The sequence below is a fragment of the Melozone crissalis genome, unplaced genomic scaffold, assembly GCF_028551555.1.
Source record: "Melozone crissalis strain CALT ecotype California unplaced genomic scaffold, PUWL_Pcris_2 ptg000004l_1, whole genome shotgun sequence".
Lineage (NCBI taxonomy): Eukaryota > Metazoa > Chordata > Aves > Passeriformes > Passerellidae > Melozone > Melozone crissalis.
The window spans coordinates 4,451,339-4,474,303 of NW_026535782.1; the positions used below are offsets into that span (position 1 = coordinate 4,451,339).

General features: G+C 39.8%; 1 protein-coding gene across 2 annotated transcripts in view; it reads right to left on the minus strand.

The window, feature by feature from the left end:
• Positions 1–8,174: 8,174 nt before the first annotated feature.
• The window catches only part of RSBN1L (round spermatid basic protein 1 like), a 43,391-nt gene continuing 28,600 nt past the window's right edge, over positions 8,175–22,965 (minus strand). For both annotated transcript variants that reach the window (XM_054273910.1, XM_054273901.1), the window contains 5 exons: positions 17,001–17,138; positions 16,658–16,800; positions 14,926–15,093; positions 10,186–10,294; positions 8,175–10,106 (listed from right to left, as the gene is read on the minus strand). In XM_054273910.1, coding sequence (XP_054129885.1) covers positions 9,453–10,106; positions 10,186–10,294; positions 14,926–15,093; positions 16,658–16,800; positions 17,001–17,138 — 1,212 coding nt within the window. In that variant the 3' untranslated portion in view covers positions 8,175–9,452. The remainder of the gene's footprint in view (positions 10,107–10,185; positions 10,295–14,925; positions 15,094–16,657; positions 16,801–17,000; positions 17,139–22,965) is intronic.

The window sequence follows — 22,965 nt, forward strand, 5'->3', positions numbered from 1 at the left end:
CCAGTATGTTAACCCTAGGGAACACAGTTGGTAGCTGAGCTGTGCCAGCAGTTCTGAGATCCAGAGAAGAGGGAGGCAATGGTATTTCTTTTCCAATGCTGCAAGAGACTGAAAATACAGGGTGAGTATAAAATACTGCATTTGAACCTGCCTCAAAGTGTTACTTGAACAAGACAGTCTTTAATAGCCGAGGATATGAAATTTTGGGGGGTGAAGCCTTGGCTTCATGGCAAACTCAGATGTGAGGAAATGACCTTTGTCAGGTAACAAGTGAATAGGACTTGAGGGAAGAACTGGAACTACAAGTGTATTTTGTGGGCTAAAATGCTCTTCCAGGAGATACAGTGCCACCAAATTCAAATGTAGCAGTTATCTGGGACACCATTAACATGCATACTGAAAGTACTGATGCATTCCTAGAGACAAAAGAATCTCAAGTGAATGAAAAACAGTCTAGGGTAACAGGACATACCTAGACAAGTGTTTCACTAGTAAAATTATAAGTATGTACATTCAGCTGTACTTGTCTGTGGAAAAAAGTCTTCCTGAAGTGTTTGGATTTACTCTTGCTGTTTCATCACACAGATGTGGGTAAAAACGCAGAGGAACCATATTGTGGGAGACTGCTGAAAGAGCTTTATCTAAGAAAACATGTTCCATTCTGAGGCAGTGAATCTCAATTCAGAATATCAGGTAACCAATCCTCTATAAAATGAATTTAAGGCATAGTTATTTCAGAATGGTTGACTGTCCTACCTTGCTAAAGGAGAAGCCAGGAAAAGACAAAGGAATTCAAAACAGTAGCTGGTTTTGTTTTTTTAAAAAAGAAAAAATATTTATAAACCCTTTATTTTTATTACAAATCATTGGCTTTTACTAAGCAAACCCATGTACCCAGCCCCAAGATAGACAATGATGCACATCAGGTCATTTATGGGGAGTGCCTAGCAGGAAGTTGTTTGGAGGAGGTGTAGCTATGCATTGTGTACTTCTGAAAAATACTTAATCTTGCTCTGTGTTTGAGAGTTCTTGCCCATTCATGTGAGGTTCCCATGGAGAACTGACTTCCTTCAGTCTTGAGTGATTTTTCAAGTAAAATTGGCACTTGTAATGAGGATGTGCTGTGGGGAGGGGGTACATTAATGTCAGAGCAGGCTCTGAGACCTGCTGGCTACAGCTGCTGTGAGAGTGAGCACACACCTGTGGGTGCCACAGGTACCCATGTGTGGGGTGCAGAGAACAGGGTGCCCATGTGTGGGGTGCAGAGAACAGGGTACCCATGTGTGGGGCATAGAGAACAGGGTACCCATGTGTGGGGTGCAGAGAACAGGTACCCATGTGTGGGGCATAGAGAACAGGGTACCCATGTGTGGGGTGCAGAGAACAGGTACCCATGTGTGGGGCATAGAGAACAGGGTACCCATGTGTGGGGTGCAGAGAACAGGGTGCCCATGTGTGGGGTGCAGAGAACAGGTACCCATGTGTGGGGCATAGAGAACAGGGTACCCATGTGTGGGGTGCAGAGAACAGGTACCCATGTGTGGGGCATAGAGAACAGGGTACCCATGTGTGGGGTGCAGAGAACAGGGTGCCCATGTGTGGGGTGCAGAGAACAGGTACCCATGTGTGGGGCATAGAGAACAGGGTACCCATGTGTGGGGTGCAGAGAACAGGGTACCCATGTGTGGGGTGGGGAGAACAGGGTGCTGTGTGTAGGGTACAGAGAACAGGTGCTCTGTGTGTATCCAGTTCTGTGTGTGGGGTGGGGAGGAGATTTCATCTGCACATCCCCCTTGGTTCTGTTCTGCAAATGGGACCCAAGCCACGGAGCCCCTGCCTGGAATGCAATGCCACTCCATGGCTGGCAGCTTGACCTTGTGCATTTGTTATGGCTGCTTTCAAAATTTCTGAAGAGTATCTAAAGCCCTCCCTCCCATTCAGGTAAACTTTGATGACCCACTTAACAAGCAGTGATACAAGTGTGGAACAAGCATTCAAGCACCTGAGACAAGATTATTTTATCTGCACACACTCACTTACCTGTGGTAGGTATGGGACCAAGCATAAAATAACACCCATAGTCCTTTTCCTCTGGTGATTCTGGAAGAATAAAATTCCCAACCCCCTTTTTCAGAGGATGCCAGGACAGCCCCATTGCTGCTCAGGAGAGCAGAGCAGGTTTCCTCAGCCGAGCTGACAATGGTAATTGATTGTTATGACATAAAACAAAAGATGGAAGAATAAGAACTGGCTTCATTGGAACTTGGTGTATTATTAGCAAGATAGGCCATGAATGGTGACTCTGCCCCCTTAATAAACCCCTTCTCTTCCACACATGTAACAATTATCAGAAAGTTTGGCATCTCTAATTAACTACAATCACACACAGTCCCTACAAATCTCCTTGTAATTGTTGCCTCCAATTCAAGAGAAAAAGATCAGCAATATCAGTTTTGGTTGTGGGTTTGGCTTTTTTTTTTTTTTAATAAGGTTTACCAACCTTGAAATAAATGATTTGGAAAGCTGAAGCAGATGCTTCTTGCTGGTGAAGTACAGAAGTCACACAGCCAGACAGAAGTGCTCAATTTTCCAAGTTCCTTGTCCTTACAGGGAAACTTGGACAAGAGCATTTCCCTTTTGAGAATTCTGTATCACATTTAACTGACCTGAACAGTGATAAGATCTTTGTGCACACATCTCTGCCTTATCAGAGCTTCATGCAGAAGGATCTGTGACACAAAGTACACTATGGCCCACTGTGACCTCTCCAGAAACAGCTGCAGGAATTAATTACATCTGTTCATAATTACACTGTTCTCAGAGGTGCTGATGACAGCTTGGAAGTGGAACCAATTTCCACCAATCTCCTCACACATTTTCCTAAATTTACCAACTGATCTTCAGTAACAAGATAAAACAAGTGAAAAGCAAATTTGCTGAAGGTGGCAGGAAAGGAGAGCTCCATGCTGAGATGACTCACACTGATTTGTGATAAAAAAGGCACAAGGATGTCTCAGCTCCCTGCAGCAGCTGATGGGGGGCAAAGGAGAGAACCTGCCTTTCAGGAGCTTGGTTTTAAACTCCAGTTCAAAAGCTTGTTGAAACCAAATGGAAGTATTTCTGTGCACTAATGATATATATTGGACTTGGAGAGATACATTTCACATAATTTCTTTCCATCATTTATACAGGTTTGAACACTTCAGCATGCATTGCAGGTGAGTATCTGCTTTTGTCTGGTAACAAAAAATCATTAACACATGTGAAAGGTCATGAAACTGAAATTTGCAACTGCCAATTCTTACTGCTTTTCTTAATTTGTCACCATTTTAGAACAGTATCCAGTTTTGTGTTCTTTTTATACTTGAAAAATGGAGTTCTGTGACATGTGCATCCCCACCTGTAACAAAGTTTAACCTGAAGGCTCTGAGAACATGTGCAGACACACACAAAATGCACTGCCTGGCACAGAGGGCAATAACAAAGCCTGAACTAGCTCAGGACAGGGGTACACAACCATTTGAGAGATGCATTATCAGTCTTATTTCCTGATACATCTGTAACACAGTACAGAAGCAAAATGCTTGCCTAACCTCATGAAAATTTTCACATTTCCACGGCATAGAAAGTTGGGTGACACAAAGTGGAATTGAAAGTGAAAATTATAAGACTCCAGAAACTCAGGATTTTAACATCCAGTGTTCCCTATTTTAACATCAATATAATTTTGGGAAAAAAATAAAAAATAACAACCATGGCTTTTCAGTAATAAAGCTCCTGAATTATTGCATCCTCAGAAATAAATTGTTTGAACTAGCATGGAAAACATAGCACTATCATGTAACACATTATGCTTTTTAATTAGGATTTCAGTAAAAACAACTGTGCTGAGTTGTGAAAAGAACACTTGCACCTTTTCACTGTAACTTTACTGGTTTTTAAGGTTTTGATGGAGTTAATCTCCCATAAGAGCCCTGCAGACCTGAATGGGCCTGGGTACCAACTTGCTGCTGAAAAGCATCAGGCTTTGAGAACTTAGGGAATCTCTGCAGCTGGACCTAGAGTACTGTTCAATAGAAATTCTGCATTTTTTCCTTGGATTTTATTGAAGTGGGATAAAGAACAGGAAAATCTGCTATTCAGTGATGCCATTCCATCTGATCTGCCTTTCCTAACAAAACCAACATCCCAAGCAAACAAATATAAGAAAACTCTCCCCACAGTGCAGAACAACAGCCTAAGAGCAAGAAAAAGGAAAGCAATGAGAATGTGAGCTTAGTTCATCCACCTTAATTTTTATCTCAGTGTTCCTTCTGAAGTTCATGAAAAAATCACCGCTTAAAGATGTTTTTTAGTCTAAAAATTCCATTTCTGTGATTAATTAAAAGACTCAGTTGCTTCAGCTCACACTGGCAAGTACCTGGGTGTTACTCTTGCATGCTAAGAATAAACATTTAGCAGCCTTGACTTACGTTACACAGTCTCCCACACACAGGTCTAATTCTCAAGATTTTCATCTCCAGACACCAGGACCAGCTTTCTCTGCTCACTGCCCCACTTTGTCTCACCACAAGCAGCTGAAAAAGCTCCCACAAAAAGCACAGTCCTTAGAGCACAGGCCTGAGCTGCACCCAACATGGCGCCATCATTCCATGGATGGCAAATTCAATGAGCAAACATAGTATCAAAATAGCTATTGAAAAATCAAACTTGATAAAAATAGAAGTTTAAACTGCTGTTTTAATCAATGTTTGTATCAGGTAACTGTACACCAAATATTAAAGGACTATTCAGGACTAACGCCCTCATCAGTAGGCTCATCTATCAGCATGACCAGAACAAGAGAAGATCAATGTTTAGCTGGCACTCAAGTACAGCATCAAAGCAGAGATCATATCAGCATCAAAGCACAGAGAAAAACAGTGGTTAGAATATAATACACTAAATTTGCAATGTCAGTATCCCTGATGATTCTAACAGAAACAGCAACCTAAATATTGTGGAGTTAATCACTGCTTCTGAACAGAACACAAAATAACTTGCATTTTTAAGAAAAATGAAATGAGTGACTGATGGGAATCAGTTCCCCAAATATTCCCACATATGCTGCAAATTCAGTGGGATCTGCACAAAATATCAGTAAGTTCTATACAATTTTAAAGTGCATTTCATCTGTTTAAGAAAGTAATAAAATATCAGCTGAACACAGTGACTCATAATCAAACCAAACATTCTTGACAGTCATTCACAGCAAAGCACAAAGCAGTGAAAATTTGTCTTTTCCATTTCCAGCTTGGATACATCCTGCTAAGGTACAGGCACTGTGCTGCCTAAACACAAGGCTCTCTACACACCTGACCACTACAAGAAAATAAATAAAATGACACTTGAGAAGCTTGAGGAGTTCTTTGATCTCTTGATCAGAATCAGTACAGCTTTCAGCCTAGCAGGGACACGTGGCAGTGTGCTATCTCACAACAGTTCATTCTGCCAATGAACAAGGAGAAATCATGGATTTATTTTGGTCAATTCAGCATCTTATTCACATGCAGATATTAGAAAACAGTCATTTTGATAAATGAATACCAGTCTTGTGTTTCTTGGAAGACTTACTCAATTTTCCAAATCTGTGATGTTTGGATTGCTTTCACAGCATTCTACCATTTCAGATTTCCATTTCCTACATCTTCTGCAATTCCAACTTATTTACTGTGCACATGTATATCCACTTAAAAATCAACTTTATTTATCACCAAGGAATTCTTTCACAGATGAAGAATTAAATCATCACCCTCTAAAATAATACTTTATTTCTAATACTAGATAGAGTTAATATTTCAGTTAAAGTAGTATTGAAATATTCACTATAGTAACAAGGAAGGGAAAATCTGCATGCCAGCAGTACCTGTGATGAAAATTCTTTCAGAGTCAATTTTCAGGCATTTGGAGGGCTGGGAGTGACACAACACTGAGTAACACTTGTATGTAACACATGAAGTCAGTTGCCAGTGAAATGCAAAAGATCAATAACATGAAAAGAAAAAAAAAAAAGGTAGCTACCCCCCTTGAAAGCTTTTTTAGCAACTGTAACAATGCAATTCTTTGCTACCCAAAAAATATGTACCAGGATCTAGGAAAACATCTAATTTTCTGCACATCATGTTATTAACTGGAACACCACTGCACGTGCAGGGAGATGGGAACAGCACCAATGGCCTCGGGCAGCTCTCTCCAACCTGCACAAGAACAAGGGCCAAGAGAGACAACTAAAACACTGGAGATTTCAGCCAAAATAACAAAGGTTTCTGTATCACCAGAATCCAGAGAAGGGGGAAAAGCAATAAGCAAGGACTAATTGCAGTACAGCAAAACACATGAAAGATTTATTGCCGAAGCAAAAGTCTGAAGATGAAGTTGTATGCAGCAGGAATAAAGGCTACAGCACAGGACTGAAGCAAGGCCTTTGTCAAATTAATGAACAATTTGGGAGGTGACATTCTCAGAAAAAGTACTCCCCTCTCAGAGGACAACCTCATTAAAATGAACATACCACAGGGAGAGGACACTTCTTTTAAATCTTTTCTTTAAAAAGCAAGTAAAAACTAAACATTAATGCAGCCAGACAGCCGAGACTGCAGACATCTGTAAATGCAAAAGGAGGTCTGGTAGCCATTGAAAATCCCAATATGGTTCAAATTCTGTCTGCAAGGAATTCTGCCTGAAGTGAGAACCTAGTCTGTCTCAAAAAACCAAAAGAATATTTAAAAACTGCAAAAAAGCTGCCATTTTAAAACATCTCAAAATTCTGAAAGCGGTAAGAACAAAATGGGTTGAAGATGTGGGCACTTCAGAAGCAAAATCTCAGGACTAAGATACCTGAGCAGAAGTTCAAGACCACATCAGCCAAGACCACTGAGCAGGTCTCCAAAAGGAAACAAAGTTTGCTCATAATTTTCAAAGATTTGTTATTTCTGTCTGAACAAGGCCTATGTTGCAGAAAGCTGGCAGCTGTCCTGGGGGATGTGTGTCCACACTTCACCAAAATCTGACAGGTTACCAAAAATGACTTGAATGAACCCAAATGAATGGTCAGTGCCTGACCAGGACACTGGTAAGATTCGTTATTCTGAGTCAACTAAATAGTTTTGGGAGTTTGTTTAGTGTGGGTTTTGTTTCAAAAAGCAGTATCTGGGAAGGCTGGTTTGGCTAAAGCTGGAGCCCTCATCTATCCCAGCTGCAGAGCTGAGTGCTTGGTGCTGCTGCTCTCCCATGGGCAGCACAGAGCACAGGAATGGCCAAGTAACTGTGCTTGGATGTTCATGAAGCCAGAGATTACAGGTGGAAGCATTATTTCCAGAAAATCCAGAAAACAATAAAGGGAGCTGAGACCCCGTTCCTGCTATAAGGAAGGCTCACATTCTTACATGAACAAATTAATTTTTTCAGATCAGAATCTGCTAGAGCAATAAAATACCACATCACACATGGATCATTTGCTCATAGCAAAGGGGAAAGAAAGATCCCTGAGGCTGGAAAACTGGTAGTAATCTCTTAGCCAGCATTAAAGAACACAGTAGTAAGACTTAAGGACGTATTAGCCACATCCAAGAGACTCACATTTCTATTGCTTCTCTAATACATATTTATGGCTGTGTAGGAGTAATGTTTAGCAATTCAAATATTGATTTAATTTATAATTTCTTGACAGACATATTTTGGATTAAACCAATCAGGGCACTTATCTAATAAATAGCTGATTTTAGTGCCACCTGTGAGTATGCAGTAATATTTTAAATTTTAAACAACCTATAAGGAAAAAAGCATTTACAACAGAAGGACCTCAGGTAATTGAACTGGACATTGCCTGAAAATCACATTTTTCTATTGCTACAAATGAAGCCAAAGTGACCACTAATTGCATCAAAGTTTATAATCTGGGTACTTAAGGATGTACAAATTCCAAAAATGTTATACAGAAAATTCCTAACAAAAATCAGAGATACAGAGGGCTTTGGAAATAATAGGCCTTGGATGTGAAGTTTTACATATTTAGCTGAAGGATAGGCTGTAGGGCAGTTCCCTGCTGTGTGCAGCTATCCAAGAGACACATATAATTTGGCTGTGTTTGAACTACACAGGAGTACAATACACAGAATAAATAGGTTAATGATCAGATGCTAGCTAGCCTTGAAATTCTTTTCCCTCAGAACACAACCTAAAAGAATCCAAGTGTTCCATAGATAGGGAAAGAGAACAGTTAACTTGGACACTGCTGTTATTTCCTTAATGAAACACGTCTTGCTTCCAAACTGTGACTCATGAGGAGCCTTCCCACTACACATATTGGCAACACAGCCTCTTTACTGCCTGGCACTGTCAGCACAGGGACAATTCAAATCCAGTATGTCTCTGTGAATTACACGTCACTGCCAAAGTTGAGGAAATTTTAGCTTGGTAAGTAATGACTTAAATATTCTTTTAATTGCAGTCAGATAACAGATTTGAGGGAGTGGTCGCTTTTTTGGCTTGTTTTGTGGGTTTGTTGGTTTTTTGGTTGGTTTTTGTTTTGTTTCTTTTTAATGGGAAGTGGAACTGTCTGAACTGTGCCCTGAGCTGGGCCAAGAGGCAAAGCCCAGGAGAGTTTGCTCCCTTGCACCTGCTCATCTAGAGAGATGCAGGCAGGCACTGGCAGCACTCCTGGAGCCCACTGTGTGTCCAAGTGCCCTCCAAACAGCCAGTCTGACTCCCTGTTCCTCATGAGTATCTGACAGCAGGAGTTTGGGGAGTGCCTGGAATAAGGAACTGTGTCAAGGGAGGACTGATTCTGCCTTCTGACTAATCTGCATTTACAGAGATGCCTCAGCTCTACCTCAGTTTGCTACAGCTCCTCACCCTCAAGGCATAAGGGCATCCTATGCATTAGTGGCAGGTAGAAACATAACCACTAAGAGAGGCAGTTGAACTGAATTATTTTTTGCAGACCCAAAAATAAAACCAATCTGTTATTATGAACCTTTATTAAGCGGCTCACATTTCAGTATAAATCACACTAAAAAGATTCTTAAAAAAGATATTTACACTACAGTGCTGACACATTTAAAATGAAAAAATTGGTATAAATAAGCTCTATGGAAAAGCCTGGAATTGTCAAAAAGAATTCTGGCTCATCTTACAAAAAATATATATGTTAAATGTCAGCTCTACTCTAAAACCTACAACTCAAAATTATTTAAAGACTTCTTTATGTTAAACCTGCAGTGTTTACAGTGCATCTGGCCCTAAGTGCTTTGATACTTCACAGTTATGGACAGGCACTGAGGAATGTTACAAAGCTACATAACTATTTTCTGTAACAGATGCGAAGACAAGTCACAAACTTGCCTCACAATTTATGATCTTTACATTATTACATCATTAAGTTTAAAAAGGAATTTAAAACCATATATACAAATTTAGCACAAAAAATCATCCTCTCTTTGTCCGTGCAATTTTGGATATGACGAGCTAGGCTGTCTTGTATCATCTGGATGTACGTGACCTCCAGAGCACAACTTGCCTTGTAAGTCCTTGTTGCCGGTTTCAAATTTAGAATCCATTTCCAACTTTAGTGATGTCAACTCGGCGTGACCCAGCCTAGCCTGAACATTCTGTCCCCCGACGTCATTGGGCGTCACTGTCTTTTCAGCAACATCAACATTCATGGGCTCTTCTTTTACTCTGAGGGATGCAAGAGGTTCACGTTTTATGGGCACAAACTCCTGCTGCAGGTACTTGGTCTGCAGAGCATCTGCAAATTTGGTGTCTTCGGAGGTCTCTTTGCTCACCGTACAAACTCTGTCAGTCTGAAGTCCAACAACCGAAGACTTGGGGTCTGCAGAGGTCCCTGCTTCAACAGGATTTGTGTTTTGAGAGAGTTCTTCCTCTGAATGATAGAGCTTGAGCCGGATGTGCCAAGCCAAACTACACACAGCTGAGACTGTTTTGAACTGGTGCACGACATTCCTCGGGATGAAATAAATGTCATTATCGAATAACTGGATCCTGGCATAGCGAATGCCTTCCCTTCGCAGCTGATTAAGCTTTGCATCATCAACCCACTGGACACACTGCAGAGAAAAGGTGGGCAAAGGTGAAAACTCTGACAGCACTCAGAGGCCGCTGACCATCAGTTCTCAGTGTGCTTACCTGTGAGAGTGGAGGCTCATGCAAATCTAACTGCATTCGCTGAACTACCTCCAAGAAGTCCTCAGCATGAAAACAAATTACATCTTTGGTTATACGAGGCTGCTCACACCTACACAAGAGTAACAAGTGTACAGTCAGTGGCTGAAACTACCATGCTGCAGAAAATAACAAAAAGTCTGCAAGCAAGGATAAAGCAAATTTTTTAACTTAAAAAAATGCAACAACTCTACCATAATCAACAATAAAAAAAAGTTGATCAGAACAGTTAATTCTAAAACACATCCTCATTGAACTGGTGAAACAAATTAACTAAAATTTCTTTATAAGTGGAAGTAAAGGCAGCAATAAAAGGCCAACAAAACACACTATTTTCCATTTCTATTTTTAGTTGGCCTCTCGGTTGCCTAGATGCTGAAAGACAGCTGTCCCAGAGAGGCTGGGCTTACTCTGTCAGCACCAGCACCCATCAGGTACCTGAGCACAGAGCAGTCTGTGGGAGCCCTGTGGCAACCCCTGCTCAGCACCTCAGCCTCCAACACCTTGCCCAGAGTTGGGAGTAAAAGCTGAAGCTACATTAAGCTGCCACAATGCCAGTAATCAGCCAATGGCATCCTCCACAAAACATCCCCTAAAAATACATCCTAATCATGCTCACCAGAGAGAGCTACACAAGAGCAAAGTCTGAATAAGGCTTTGTCTCCATATTCCAATTGTTAGGAGAAACATCTCTAGTTCCAAAGCATCTCTCCCAAAGAAATACACACCACTAATACAGCTCCTCTGGAGACAACAACTACAATCAACTCACAAAAAGCAAAAGCATCTACAATCCTTAAAAATTCCTGATCTAAAGGACAAACTCTGTTCCTCATTGACAACATGTAAAAAATAAAAGCTCTACATACTCACTTTAGAGGGATGTTTGCATTTTAGAAAGACTTTTAAAATTTAATGTGACTATATGAAGATTTCATTTATAAAGGATAAAGCTCACCTTGGAGCAGTTTTGCAAGGACAGTTTCTCAGCCAGAGAGAACCTGGTGAGAATTTCTGTCCTTCCCCCTCTGTATCCCCTGGGCTGACAGGAATGCAGCAGCTCCTCAGTGGGCACAGGCTGCACAGCCAGGCACTGCCCATGGGAGCAGGGATCAGAAGCCAGTGCTGCCCTCCTGCAGCAGGGCTGGTGCCTGCCACCCTGCAGTGCATCCCTCACCCTGCCTCCACCTCCAAAAATGGGGTACAAGTCAGAAATGGGGGGCCTGGGGAGCAGCTGGTGCAGCAGAGCTGAAACATTTTCTTCTGAAATATTTCAGAATCCAATAGATGTTCAAGAGCCCTTTTTTAAAAGCAAGATGAGCACCTATTTTTATATAAAGATATATATGTGCCCTGTTATTACTGTTCTAGGAAGCAGGCAATGGTGTACAGCTCATTCAGGCTTTTTAAACATAGGAGACATGTTTATTTTATTTAGGTCATGGCCTCAATAAAGCAAAAAAATAACCAGTCTGAGGCTATTTTCAGGAGAAAAAAAAATCCCAGATCAACTACTGAAAGTATGCTAGGGAGATTTTCAGACCACATATTTTACTTATTAAAGATTAAGATGTGTCTCTTTATTTTGATCCACATACTCCTGATTTAAACACTGAAAGCAAAAAGCTTGAGAAATATTTCTAACCAGTGGTATTAAAAATATTAACTACATTCATCTACCTTTCATAATGCAGGCATTTATTTTTAAAATATGAATTTGCATTTGGAGTCCCCAATATCTGTAAATGAAGTTAAGACTTAAAATCATTTTGCACACTTAGAGAACTTCAATCCAAACTGATGTGTTCTCCCAGCAGTGTCTATTCTGGTTTATGCATTGTCATTCCTACTCTCAGTCCATATGGATCTGTCCAAGAGGATGAGGGATCACCAGCTCTGTACTGCAATTTTGTCACAGAACACAACATTCCTTTTGCAAGCAACTGAGAAAAAATACTATCAGATAATTTTAAATTCTGCATTTGCAGATTTTATCTTTAACAGAAATTTGAGATAATATTTTGCAAAATGTTTATTTTAGGTATCATCTATCTACCCCCAAGCACAACTACAGCACAGATGTTCAGTTAATGTCCAAAAGGACATTAAATGAAAACAAACCATAAGATAACTTCAGAAAAATCTATTTAAGCCTCCACTAGAGAACTGCTAGAACTGGTTTTGGCAGTATTTTTTCACCTTAACCTCATTCTTCAAAAGGACTGGATTCCTTTTGCTGTGACAGATTCAAAACTAGAGGTTTCACCATTAATATTCCTGGCCTAATGCATAAAGGTTGGCAATATATAAAAAATTCCTATCATCATACAGAGAAGCTCAACTTCAGTCTCTAGAACACAAACCTGAAAGCTGCTTGCTGAAGCACAGGTTTCATTTTGCCAACAACAATGCCAAAAAGCGCCTTTTGCTGTCCCTGTAAAAACCCACCCAAATTTCCCATATAAAAATTTTATACATTTCCATAATTAAAATTTCACAGGCACTTCAAGTTCTAGAGCTCATTGGGTATCACCAATGAAAATGGCATTAAATAATCAGCATGATCAAACCTGCATTTATCAGATAATAGTTCAATCCTTAAAATGTTTGCTAGCAATAGTCACAGTTCTTCTGTAAATTGCAAATACTCAATAACTGAGTAATTTTACAAAATACCTCAAATCAAGATCCTGTCACAATTGAGAAAGGACAAATATTTTTTTCCTCTTCAAAATACAATGTTTAGTTTCAATGTCTGTCCTCTAGCACCATAATCTGCTTTTTGCCTTTCAATAGTTCTGTTCCTGTCTGTTCTTACAGACAACATTTATCCCACCTAGCATTAACATTCATCCCTATCAACTAGGAAATAAATCCTACTTTCTTTAAATCTACAGCAACTTATAAAGCTTTTTTTTGTCCACGCAATCCATTTTTATGGATTTAGTTCAGGCAGCCCAGGAATTGTTTCATTTTCTCCTCACAGAAAGCATTATTTTTATGTACATTATCTCATCACTGAACCATGTGCATTTTTACTGCCATGGTGCCTTAATCACCCCAGAATCTCTTCAACTTTTCAGATTTGTTCAACTACTCGAACAGATTAGAAAAAGAAACAAAACAAAACTGAACAAAAATCAAAACTAGATTTTTCAAAACTTGTCATTCATGTTGTTTCCTTTAAAATAAATCCACCCACAGACTGCAAATTACAGCAAAACTAATACCTGAAATAATTTCAATGTGCTACATTAATCCATGATGTTTCATTTTCATAAGCCCTGATTAGTTCTCCTCATGTAAGTACAAGTGGCTTTTCAAAATTACATAAAAGTGGAAAGGGAAAGCAGGAATTATAATTTAGGCCAAATCAAGCCTGAAATACATAACTTTTATTGTGTTGCTTGTGTTGTATATTTTATTCCTCTCCATACATCAGTTACAAATTTTTTATTCTGAATTACAAGATATATTCAGTCTTTACACTGAAATGAAATGCTGATACTTCTTTTTTATTCCTCAGACTGAAGGATTTTCAAGTATGCTATAAGGCTATGGGATGAGAATGGGAAGTTCCCAGACAATTAAATTACTGTCAATTCAACTTCTTAATCTCCACAAACATCCAAGTTCAGGGAGTGGGGTTTTGTTTGGTTTCTTTACTTCCTTTGCAAGTCCCTCTCTCAAGTGTGCAAAGTGGAATTTAAAACACTCAGATATACAGAGTTATCTCAGCTCTTGCCCTGCTACTACTGCTCAGTCTCAGTTCACCACAGCACAGTCAGAGCAAGCAGGAAGCTGAAGGCTCCCACTGTCATCAACCTGAAGAGGAAGGAAACTGAAAACCTCAGAGCCCAAGAGACAAACACGTTATCATCTGAACAATCCACTTCTTCCCCAATGACAATTATTCTACTTTCTGTGTCAATGAACTCATTCACTGCAACACAAATTCACATCATTTTATCCACAGGGAATTCACTTTTCTAATTTCTAGACAGACATAAAGAAAAGGTATTTATAGTGTTTACATATGCAAAGGCAACCTCCAAAACTAAGGTTATTCTTCAAAACTAAGGTCCTTCCTCAAGGTCTCAAGATGCTGAAAAATGCCTCTTCAATGTGGACCAGAAATCCCATATGGTTATGGGCTTTTTATTTAGTTCACATGTAAACAAGCTTCAAACAAGGCACATTTCACTTCCTGAATCTCACACAGCAATTCTAAGGACAAACACCAAATATATCGCCCAACTTCCAACAGGATTTTTTCCTAGGTGAGCTTCCATAAGTAAATCAAGGTTGTAACACCCATGACTTGGGAAGCAGAAGCATAAGAGCTCTGTATATCTCCAGACAACACAAAGAACTGCCAGAAGCTCTCTCCATGTGCACCTCTGCTGCAGTAGCAGCTCAGTCTCTATGCACCACTTGAAGCAAAATGAAGTGAGAGGTGTTTTTACCTCAGTAACAGCAACTCGATTATAGCAATTGAACTGTCACTGCCAGGAACCTTTCTGGTTTCAACCACATAGCAAAGCCACGTGCAATTAAAGAGAGCAAACACCTAATGCTCAGCCAGCACCTATGAAGTCTTCACTGAGTCTTTAATCCTACATTAACCTATTCCACACTCCCTTCCAATTACAAATGGCAATTCAGGCAAACATTTTCCAGTCACCTAGGTGAATCTACACCTACCACTCCCCACAGTGCACAGCCTTCAACACCCCCACAGCAGCCGTGGTCTGTCGCTCAAAGCCTTGTCCTATGTGATCCGCGTGGGCTCGCGTCCGGTCCTCAAAGAGCATCTCACGGGGCTCACTGGTTCGAGGTAGGTACTGCAAGTTTTTGATTTCATTGGTAGTTCTGCACAAGAAAAACAGTAATATAAACATTATCTGAATTATCTAATTCCCATCATGGCCAACAGGACTGGTCATCTACAAACAAAAAAAAGAAACACTCTTTCCTTTTCCTTATTTTAAATGGATTTTTTTTTTATAATTTAGTTTGTGTCCATTTTCTCTATTCATGTCACTGGGCACTGTTGAAATAAGTCCTTTTTACAACTTTCTGTGAAGTGCCTAAACACATTGATATGATCCCACTGAGCATTCTTTTCTCAAGAGTAAATCCCAGTTCTCCCAGGCCACCAGACACTCCAGCATGGCCGTGTCTGTCCTAGCCCGGTGAGCCCAGGACTGGGCAGATACTGCAGATGTGTCTCACCAGGGATGAGCAGAGGGGAAGAACCCTGTCCCTCCATCTGCTGTGCTGCTTGTGCTTGAAATGGCAACTTCCCAGGATGAAGGTGACACTGACTGGCCTGCAGTTCCCCAGGTTCTGCTTCTTACCCTTCTAAATGATTGGAGTTGCATTTGCTTTCCTCCAGTCCTCAGAAACCTTTGCCAATTGCCATAACCTTTCACAGACCGTGGCCTTGAAGTGATACTGGCCAGGTCCCACTGCCCTTGTGGGATGTGACCCATCCCAGTAGGTCCCACAGGCTTGTGTCTGTCTAATCTGCATGTCTAGGAAGTTTCTTAATCTGATTTTCCTCCACTGAAGGCAAGTAGCCCCTGCTCCAGACACTCTTACTGTCTCCATGACAGAGCATTTTCTGAAAGCAAATCTCACTAGAAAAGACAAGTGCAAAAAATGCACTCAGCCTTTTCTGTGTCCTTTGTCCCCAGGCCCTTTGCCCCATTCAGCAATACCTTGCATTTTCCTAGTCTTTCTTCTACTGTCCATATGCTGTGGAAGTCCCTGCTGCCCTTCACATCCCTTGCCAAATTCAGCTCCAGGTGGTGTTTGGCTTTAACTGCATCCCTTCATGGTTGGACAATGTCTCTATACTCCTTCTGAGGCACCTGCCCCTGCTCCCACATCTCGCACACTCCCTTTCTGTGTTCCCAATTTGAAAAGAACTCCCACGACAATTCCTTATGACATACAACACTCAAGTTCTGCAGAGGCTGTCCCTACTCTTTAGCTGGTTCTTACACCCAATGCCACAGCAAAGCTTAAAGATTTCATTTAATGTTGGAGTTGTTACCTTTGAGGTGAGAAAAAAGCTCTTGTCCCCAGAGGTCACAACACAATCCACTCACATGTGACAGCAGGGGTATCAATTGCAGTCTCACGGCATGTATCAGTAATTGCATGTGTGTACACATTTTCCTCAAGTTTTCACCTTATATTTCTACTACAGCTCCAAAAACAACCAGCACCTTACTTGGCCAGACAGTAAAAATGAAAACAAAAGTTGCAGATTCTTACATTACAAAACAACAAAATTGGTTTGGAGATGGAGATTTACACTAATTTATATTAACATATAATATCAAACAGTAAAAGGTTTGGGATAAAATGAATTTGTAAAGAAAACACTACTAACCAGACATTTACCAAGTAAAATAATTCAGCTTACCTCTTCCTTTTGAAAGGTGACTTTGGCATGTCAGCCACAGGGATCATCTGCTCTCCTGGCCGTACCCACATGATGGGACCATCATCACTGTCCTTACGACTCTCTAATTTTAAACTAGAAAGGGTTCCCCATGGCAGTGTACACTAATGGAAATACAAGCCACAATTTTCAAGTGAGTTACTTTAAAAAACTTATTAAAAGCAGCCTTTATCTCTCACAATGAAAGCACTTATTAGAACACTCAATTACCTAAACAAGTATCACATACTCTCACGTTATTATTATAGCAGCACTACAGAGCACGGTGTCCCCCTTCTCCCAGCCCATTCCCTTCTGCTCTTACTTTTAAGAAGGGTGATTCTTCCAACATATCAAGGAATTCAGGGAAGTAATCCCCCACTTCCTCATCAACTGCTCCAACCAGGCTGATCTGTCTCATTGGGCCAGCTCTATACGTACCATGAGAGTATGTTCTTTTTACCTACAAGTAGAATATGACAACACAAATTATACCAAGTCCTCTACTGTGCAAAATCCACATTCAGTGAGCACCTGTAAACTCTATGCTTATCCTTTCTGAGATAAAAAGACTTATTTTAGTCCTTCAGTCTCCAGTGTATTTAAGATTATTATGAAGTGAATTACTACAAACTCAAAGACAGATCTTATTAAGCATCCACAACAATTTGTATTTTATTTTAACACCTGAAGGTAAACTTATTGCCTTTCAAGAAGATAACACTCCAAACCAGTAACTCTGAAAAGTTATCAGTGTACATTATGCTCAGTGACTTGTCAATAAGGATTCTTACCTGGATTACTCAAGTCTAGCTGAATTTCTACCTTTTCTCTTGCAACAGGCAGAACTCTGAGTTACAAGTAATTTAACTCTAAACATTTCCTCTGCTGCTCATCCTCTCCAGTACTGCCTCTTTGTGAGTACATTAACTAGAGCAAATTAGTCAACACAAGGCCCATAAAGAGTTTGTACAAAAAGTGAAACAATGATCATCACTCCTTCATTTTTGCTGTGCTAGCACATCTTGTGCTCCCTTCAGACTTTAACAGCTGTAGCATTCACCTCTCATGAGAAATCTACTGTGAAATTTGAACAGAAACACATCTTGTTTTAAGTTCTTTTTCAACAATCTGATCTGTTGTGTTAGATCACCAAAATACTCAGGCATGAGATTGATGAGGATCATGTCCACTTTAAGCTTCTGATTTCCTATTTAACAGGCTGAATGATGGTGGCATTATGAGATGAAATATGAAGAGCTCAGGATGGAGGAAAGAGCAGAGGGATTACTGCACACACCAAGTAAGGCTCCTCTACAACACCTCTAGACATTCTGCATCCAAAGCAAGAAAAGTAAAAAATGGCAAGGAAAACAGTTCATGAAACACTGCTTAGCTATGGTTCTCACCCAAACAGACCATTAACATTCCTGGCACTTATGGCAGTGCAGAGAATTCACAGCAGTTCCTGAAAACAAACCATGGAACAACACTGTGCCCTTCTGAGACACTCAACTAATGTAACCAGATCTTTCCAGAAATGCAGAACCAAACACTGTTCCCATCATCCCAGTCATCTGTTTCCTCCCAGCAAACAGATTCTAAAAGTAGGATTTTACAAAATGTCTCAGCTAATGCTACAGCAAGCCATCACAGACACACTGAAAAGAACAGTCCAGTAATATTCCCCCATTCCTCAAATCCTTAGTCATACATTTCCTGCAGGGATTTTTTTCCTTGGGTTTTTTTGTTGTTTTTTTTTTTTTTTTCAGAGACAGCTGGTGATTTTGTGATAAAATACCACAAAACATTCATTTCTGCTGAATTTGCATCAGCTCAGTCCTCAGCTACATCTGCACTGGCACAGAGCACCAGGAGCTTATACAACTGCAGCAATGAGCAAGGAAGAACCCTAAAACCACTTTCTGAAGCTGCAGACACCCACAAATCTGTGACACTTTATTAAAATGCCTAACATGTAAAAGGATGTTTCTTCCACTGACATAAGTAGCTTAGTATTCCACCACTCCAGTCCAAGACATTGGGATGCTGTTTCCATCTACATCCCTGATAAAAGAGAACCATTTTTCTGCCTTTTCTATGCTTCTTTATGCTACCTACTACCACTCTCCCAGGTAACAAGTGATAAGACAAGAGAAAGTGGCCTGAAGTTGTGTCAAGGGAGGTTTAGATAAGATATCAAAAACATTTCTTCACCAAAAAAATCTCTCAAGCACTGGAATAAACTCCCTAGGGAAATGTTGAGCCACCATCCCTGGAGGCATTTAAAAGATGTGTAGATGTGGAATTTAAGGACATGGTTTAGTGATTGAATTTGGCAAGACTGGGTTAACACCTGGCCTCTTAAAAAGGTCTTACAGGGCATTTTCATCCTAAATAATTTTATGATTCATACAGAATATGATAAACTGGTTGTGAAACTACTCCAAGTGAAAACTCTAAAAATTCTCCTAAAAATACTAAGTTAAAGCTTGGAAAAGCTGTGAAGCTTCCAGCTGGATCAACCCACCCATCTGGCTTATATACCACTAGGTGCTGGTAAAGAAAGCTAAAGCCAGCAAGTATTTAGCTGCAGCATAATGCTTGCATTAAGGAGGATCAATTAGGAAATTTTTCATTTGTTCCCAAAAAAACCCCCATGTCAGTGAAAGTTAAAACTGAAAAATGAGCACAACTTTTTCAAGCACGGTTTGTCCAAGCCCTTTCACCCCCAGCTGCCTGACCAACTACCCTGCCCTTGATCACAAGGCAGTACAATTGCTTCTCAAGATCCAGCTCAGGTGAAGAAATCCAATATGAATGCCTAAATAATGTCAAAGTTACAAATGATGAGTGGTTTATTCTGGCATCATATTCAGAACCACATCATTGCAAATACAGAATGAAATGTCTGAGTGATTATGAACTCTGTAGTGGCTTAACCCCAGGCAGCAGATACTGATCTTACACCCCCTGCTCACTCACCTCCCACAGCTGTGAGACATGGGAGAGAACAGGAAAAGCAAGGAAGTGTATGGGGCCAGTTAAACAGAGTTTATTCAGTGAAGACAAAACTGAAGAAGAAAAACCACCAAGTTGTTTGAGCGTTCTCCACCACTCACCAACTCCCACAAGCAGACTGATGTCCAGCAGTCCCAAGCAACAGGCACCTTCCAGCCAAGCCATCAGCGCCCTCAGGTTTTTTTGCTGTCCCACAGCACAGAATGTCCTCACAGTCACTTGGGATCAGCTGTCCCAACCATGTCCCCTCCAGCTTCTTGCCCACCCCAGCCTACTCACCAGGGGGGTCCTGGAAGCCTTGACACTCTGCCAGTGATGCTCAGCAATAGCCAAAACACCAATGTGTTACCAACAGTTTTAGTCACAAACCCAAAACACAGTCCACAAAGAAAATTAACCCATCCAGACCCAGTATAGGCAGGAAATAAATCCATGTTGGTGATCAAAGGGCAAGATTTGCTCTCTTTTCCCTTCTTTCCTGAGAGCATTAGGTCCTATGAAGATGGACAGGGAGCAAGCCTAGGGAATTAACCTGAATTTAATCCAGGAATTACCTGAAAAATTTCTCTGTTTTATAAAATAATAAAAAATAAATAAAGACATAGGCCATAAATACTAATGCCTGGCCAGGAAGAACAAGAGAGAGTTTGAAAGATGAAGCAGCTTTGGGAAGTGAAAAACAACTCCTATCTCATGTCTTCCATGAGCTGGGTTGTAGCATCCTAAACTCCAGTCTTAGAGAAGAGGGTCATGCTTGACCTGTATTACCTTAGATTAGGCTGAAGGCTTAGAAAAGCATGAATAACAAGGTGCGGTCATCCCTAGTGAGGAGCTAATTTTCACTCGCTCCCAACTTACACTGCTACTAAGTAACAGTGTGAAAACAACAAAACTTTCCATTGATGTTTGGCCAATGACAAACCTAAAATTAATCCATTTTAACTGTAGCAGACTACATTAAAAAAAACCAAAATAAACAGCCAAAGTAAAATTGAAATAAGAAAACCATAAGGAAAATTAGAATCAATAACTAGGCAACCAAGATACTGACTTAAATAAAGACAACAACCAAATAAATATAACCTATGGCATATCAGATAACAGCAACATTTTCCCTTCCTATTACTGTCAGTATCCTTTGGCTGTTTTGTTCACAGGAAGAGAAACAGATTGCTCTGTGTATTTCTAAACTCACAAAACCAATACTGATGTACTAAAATCAGTACTTATCAAATTCCATATTAAATTATGCACTGACTGCTAATAGAGTACTACACATATTAAGTATTTTATATATATACACCTTCTATAAAACAATCTTCCCAGATACAATTTCACAGCTTACAGTATGACTAGGTTTTTAGAACTTTACAGACTTGCTCAAAACTGGAACAATTTAAATCCATAATAAAAGGAGAAATCAAGGACATGCTGCTCTTCCAGCATGTGGTCAGGAATGAACACACACAAATCACCAAATACATGCAGTATAATACCATGGACAGGTAAAAGAGATAAAAACATAAAATGATAAATATGACATCCTAACTTCTTTCTTCTCATGTAGCTTACATTTGAAGCATGTCACCTAAAAACACACAAAAGGAGACTGTGTCATTCTCTTGCACCACAGTACTGGAAAAGTGTCACAGTAAAAGCACCACTGAATCCACAATTAGTAAAACTTGAGAATTATCTGCTTCTGTGACTCACACGGCCTCAACTGATTTTTTAATGCAATAGCAAATGTTGTGACAGAAATGTCTTGGTGTCTGACAAGAATGTGAAGTCTAAATGCAAAAATACATATATATATATATATATATAAATACAAAAAATACATTTCAGTAATATCATCCTACAAGTGGAAACATTTTAGACACTATATGTCAAAGATTCTGTGTTTGAATAAGTCACAAGGTGGAGGGAACAATGCAGAGAAACCATGCATGTCAAGAGAGGAATTTCAAAAATGTAAACTGGGGCACATAACCGAATTCCTATTTTTAATATAGTAAGGTGTAGGTTGTTGTGGGGTTTAGGTGGAGGAGGGTTTTTTTCTTATTTGAAACTTCTTCATTTTCCTAGGATTTTAAGGTTTAAATTTATTTCAATTTTTCACCTTTAAAACCAAAAAAAGGCTGAGAAAAGTCTTCAGAGAAAAAAAAATAACCAACAACAAAAAAAATTATCCAGCAACTGAACTCAATTTTAAGAAATCCATGAAGTCCCACCAAAGACCAACAACAAAACCCAAAAACATTACACCACCTAAGAACATGCAAGGGCATTGAGGGTTTTGCTACAGAAGTGCACAAGCAATGCATTTACACACTGGTATCTCAGAACAGAAAAATCTCATTTCAGAGTCAGGGTTTATCTCAAATGCTGCAGCCATGAAGAGGCCACTGCCACTCCTGCTAACTTGGTACATTTCAGTGAAGTGCCCAAGGTTTTCTGTTCCTTGCCAATTTCATTTAAATCCTTAAATGCCTCCTTATACTTCCAGATTCAAATGGGAGCCAACACTGAACAAATATTCATACAAATACTCTTTAGTCTGTTTGGCTGCTTTTTACTATTAAACCACATGTACTTCATACTCCTTCCTTCACCTTTTTTCCCTTTTTTTAGGTCAGGGTTTTGGTATCAGAATGGGATGTCTTGACAGTTCTGGCATCACTCAATTGTCATAAAAACCTAAATTCAAGAAACTGCATTTCCAGAAACTTCCAATTGGGAAAAACTATCTCAAGATTTCATCAGCTTAAAAGCAAGAAGTAAATTCTATTGAAAACAAAGTTTAACTGAAAACTACTGAAACACACCTGAAAAGACATAGGTCCAATATAAAAGAATTAATTCTCTCTAGAAAATAGGAAAATAATATATGGAAATAGATACTGTACAAATCTTTAATGATAAGGAAATGAAGCTCTAAACAATGATTTGAGATTTTCTTTTAACAATATTTTCAGCAATTCCCCTCAAATACTAAAGGAACTAATGATTTCAAGCAGGATTTCACAAATTAGAAGATAACTAAACAGCAAAAACCTTTCTGCAAAAGAAATGTTAAAGAGTTAAACAAGGAGGACAGCAAGGAGAAGATAATATTAAAAGAAGATAAAAGAGAAGGGGAATGACAAGCCCTGTGTGCAGAACCTGAAAAAGTGAGGACAACCCCTCACAAAGTCACACCACAAACATGAACTATCGTAAGTTTTCCTGTAAAATACTTATTCACTATTATTTGCCTATTCAGTGTC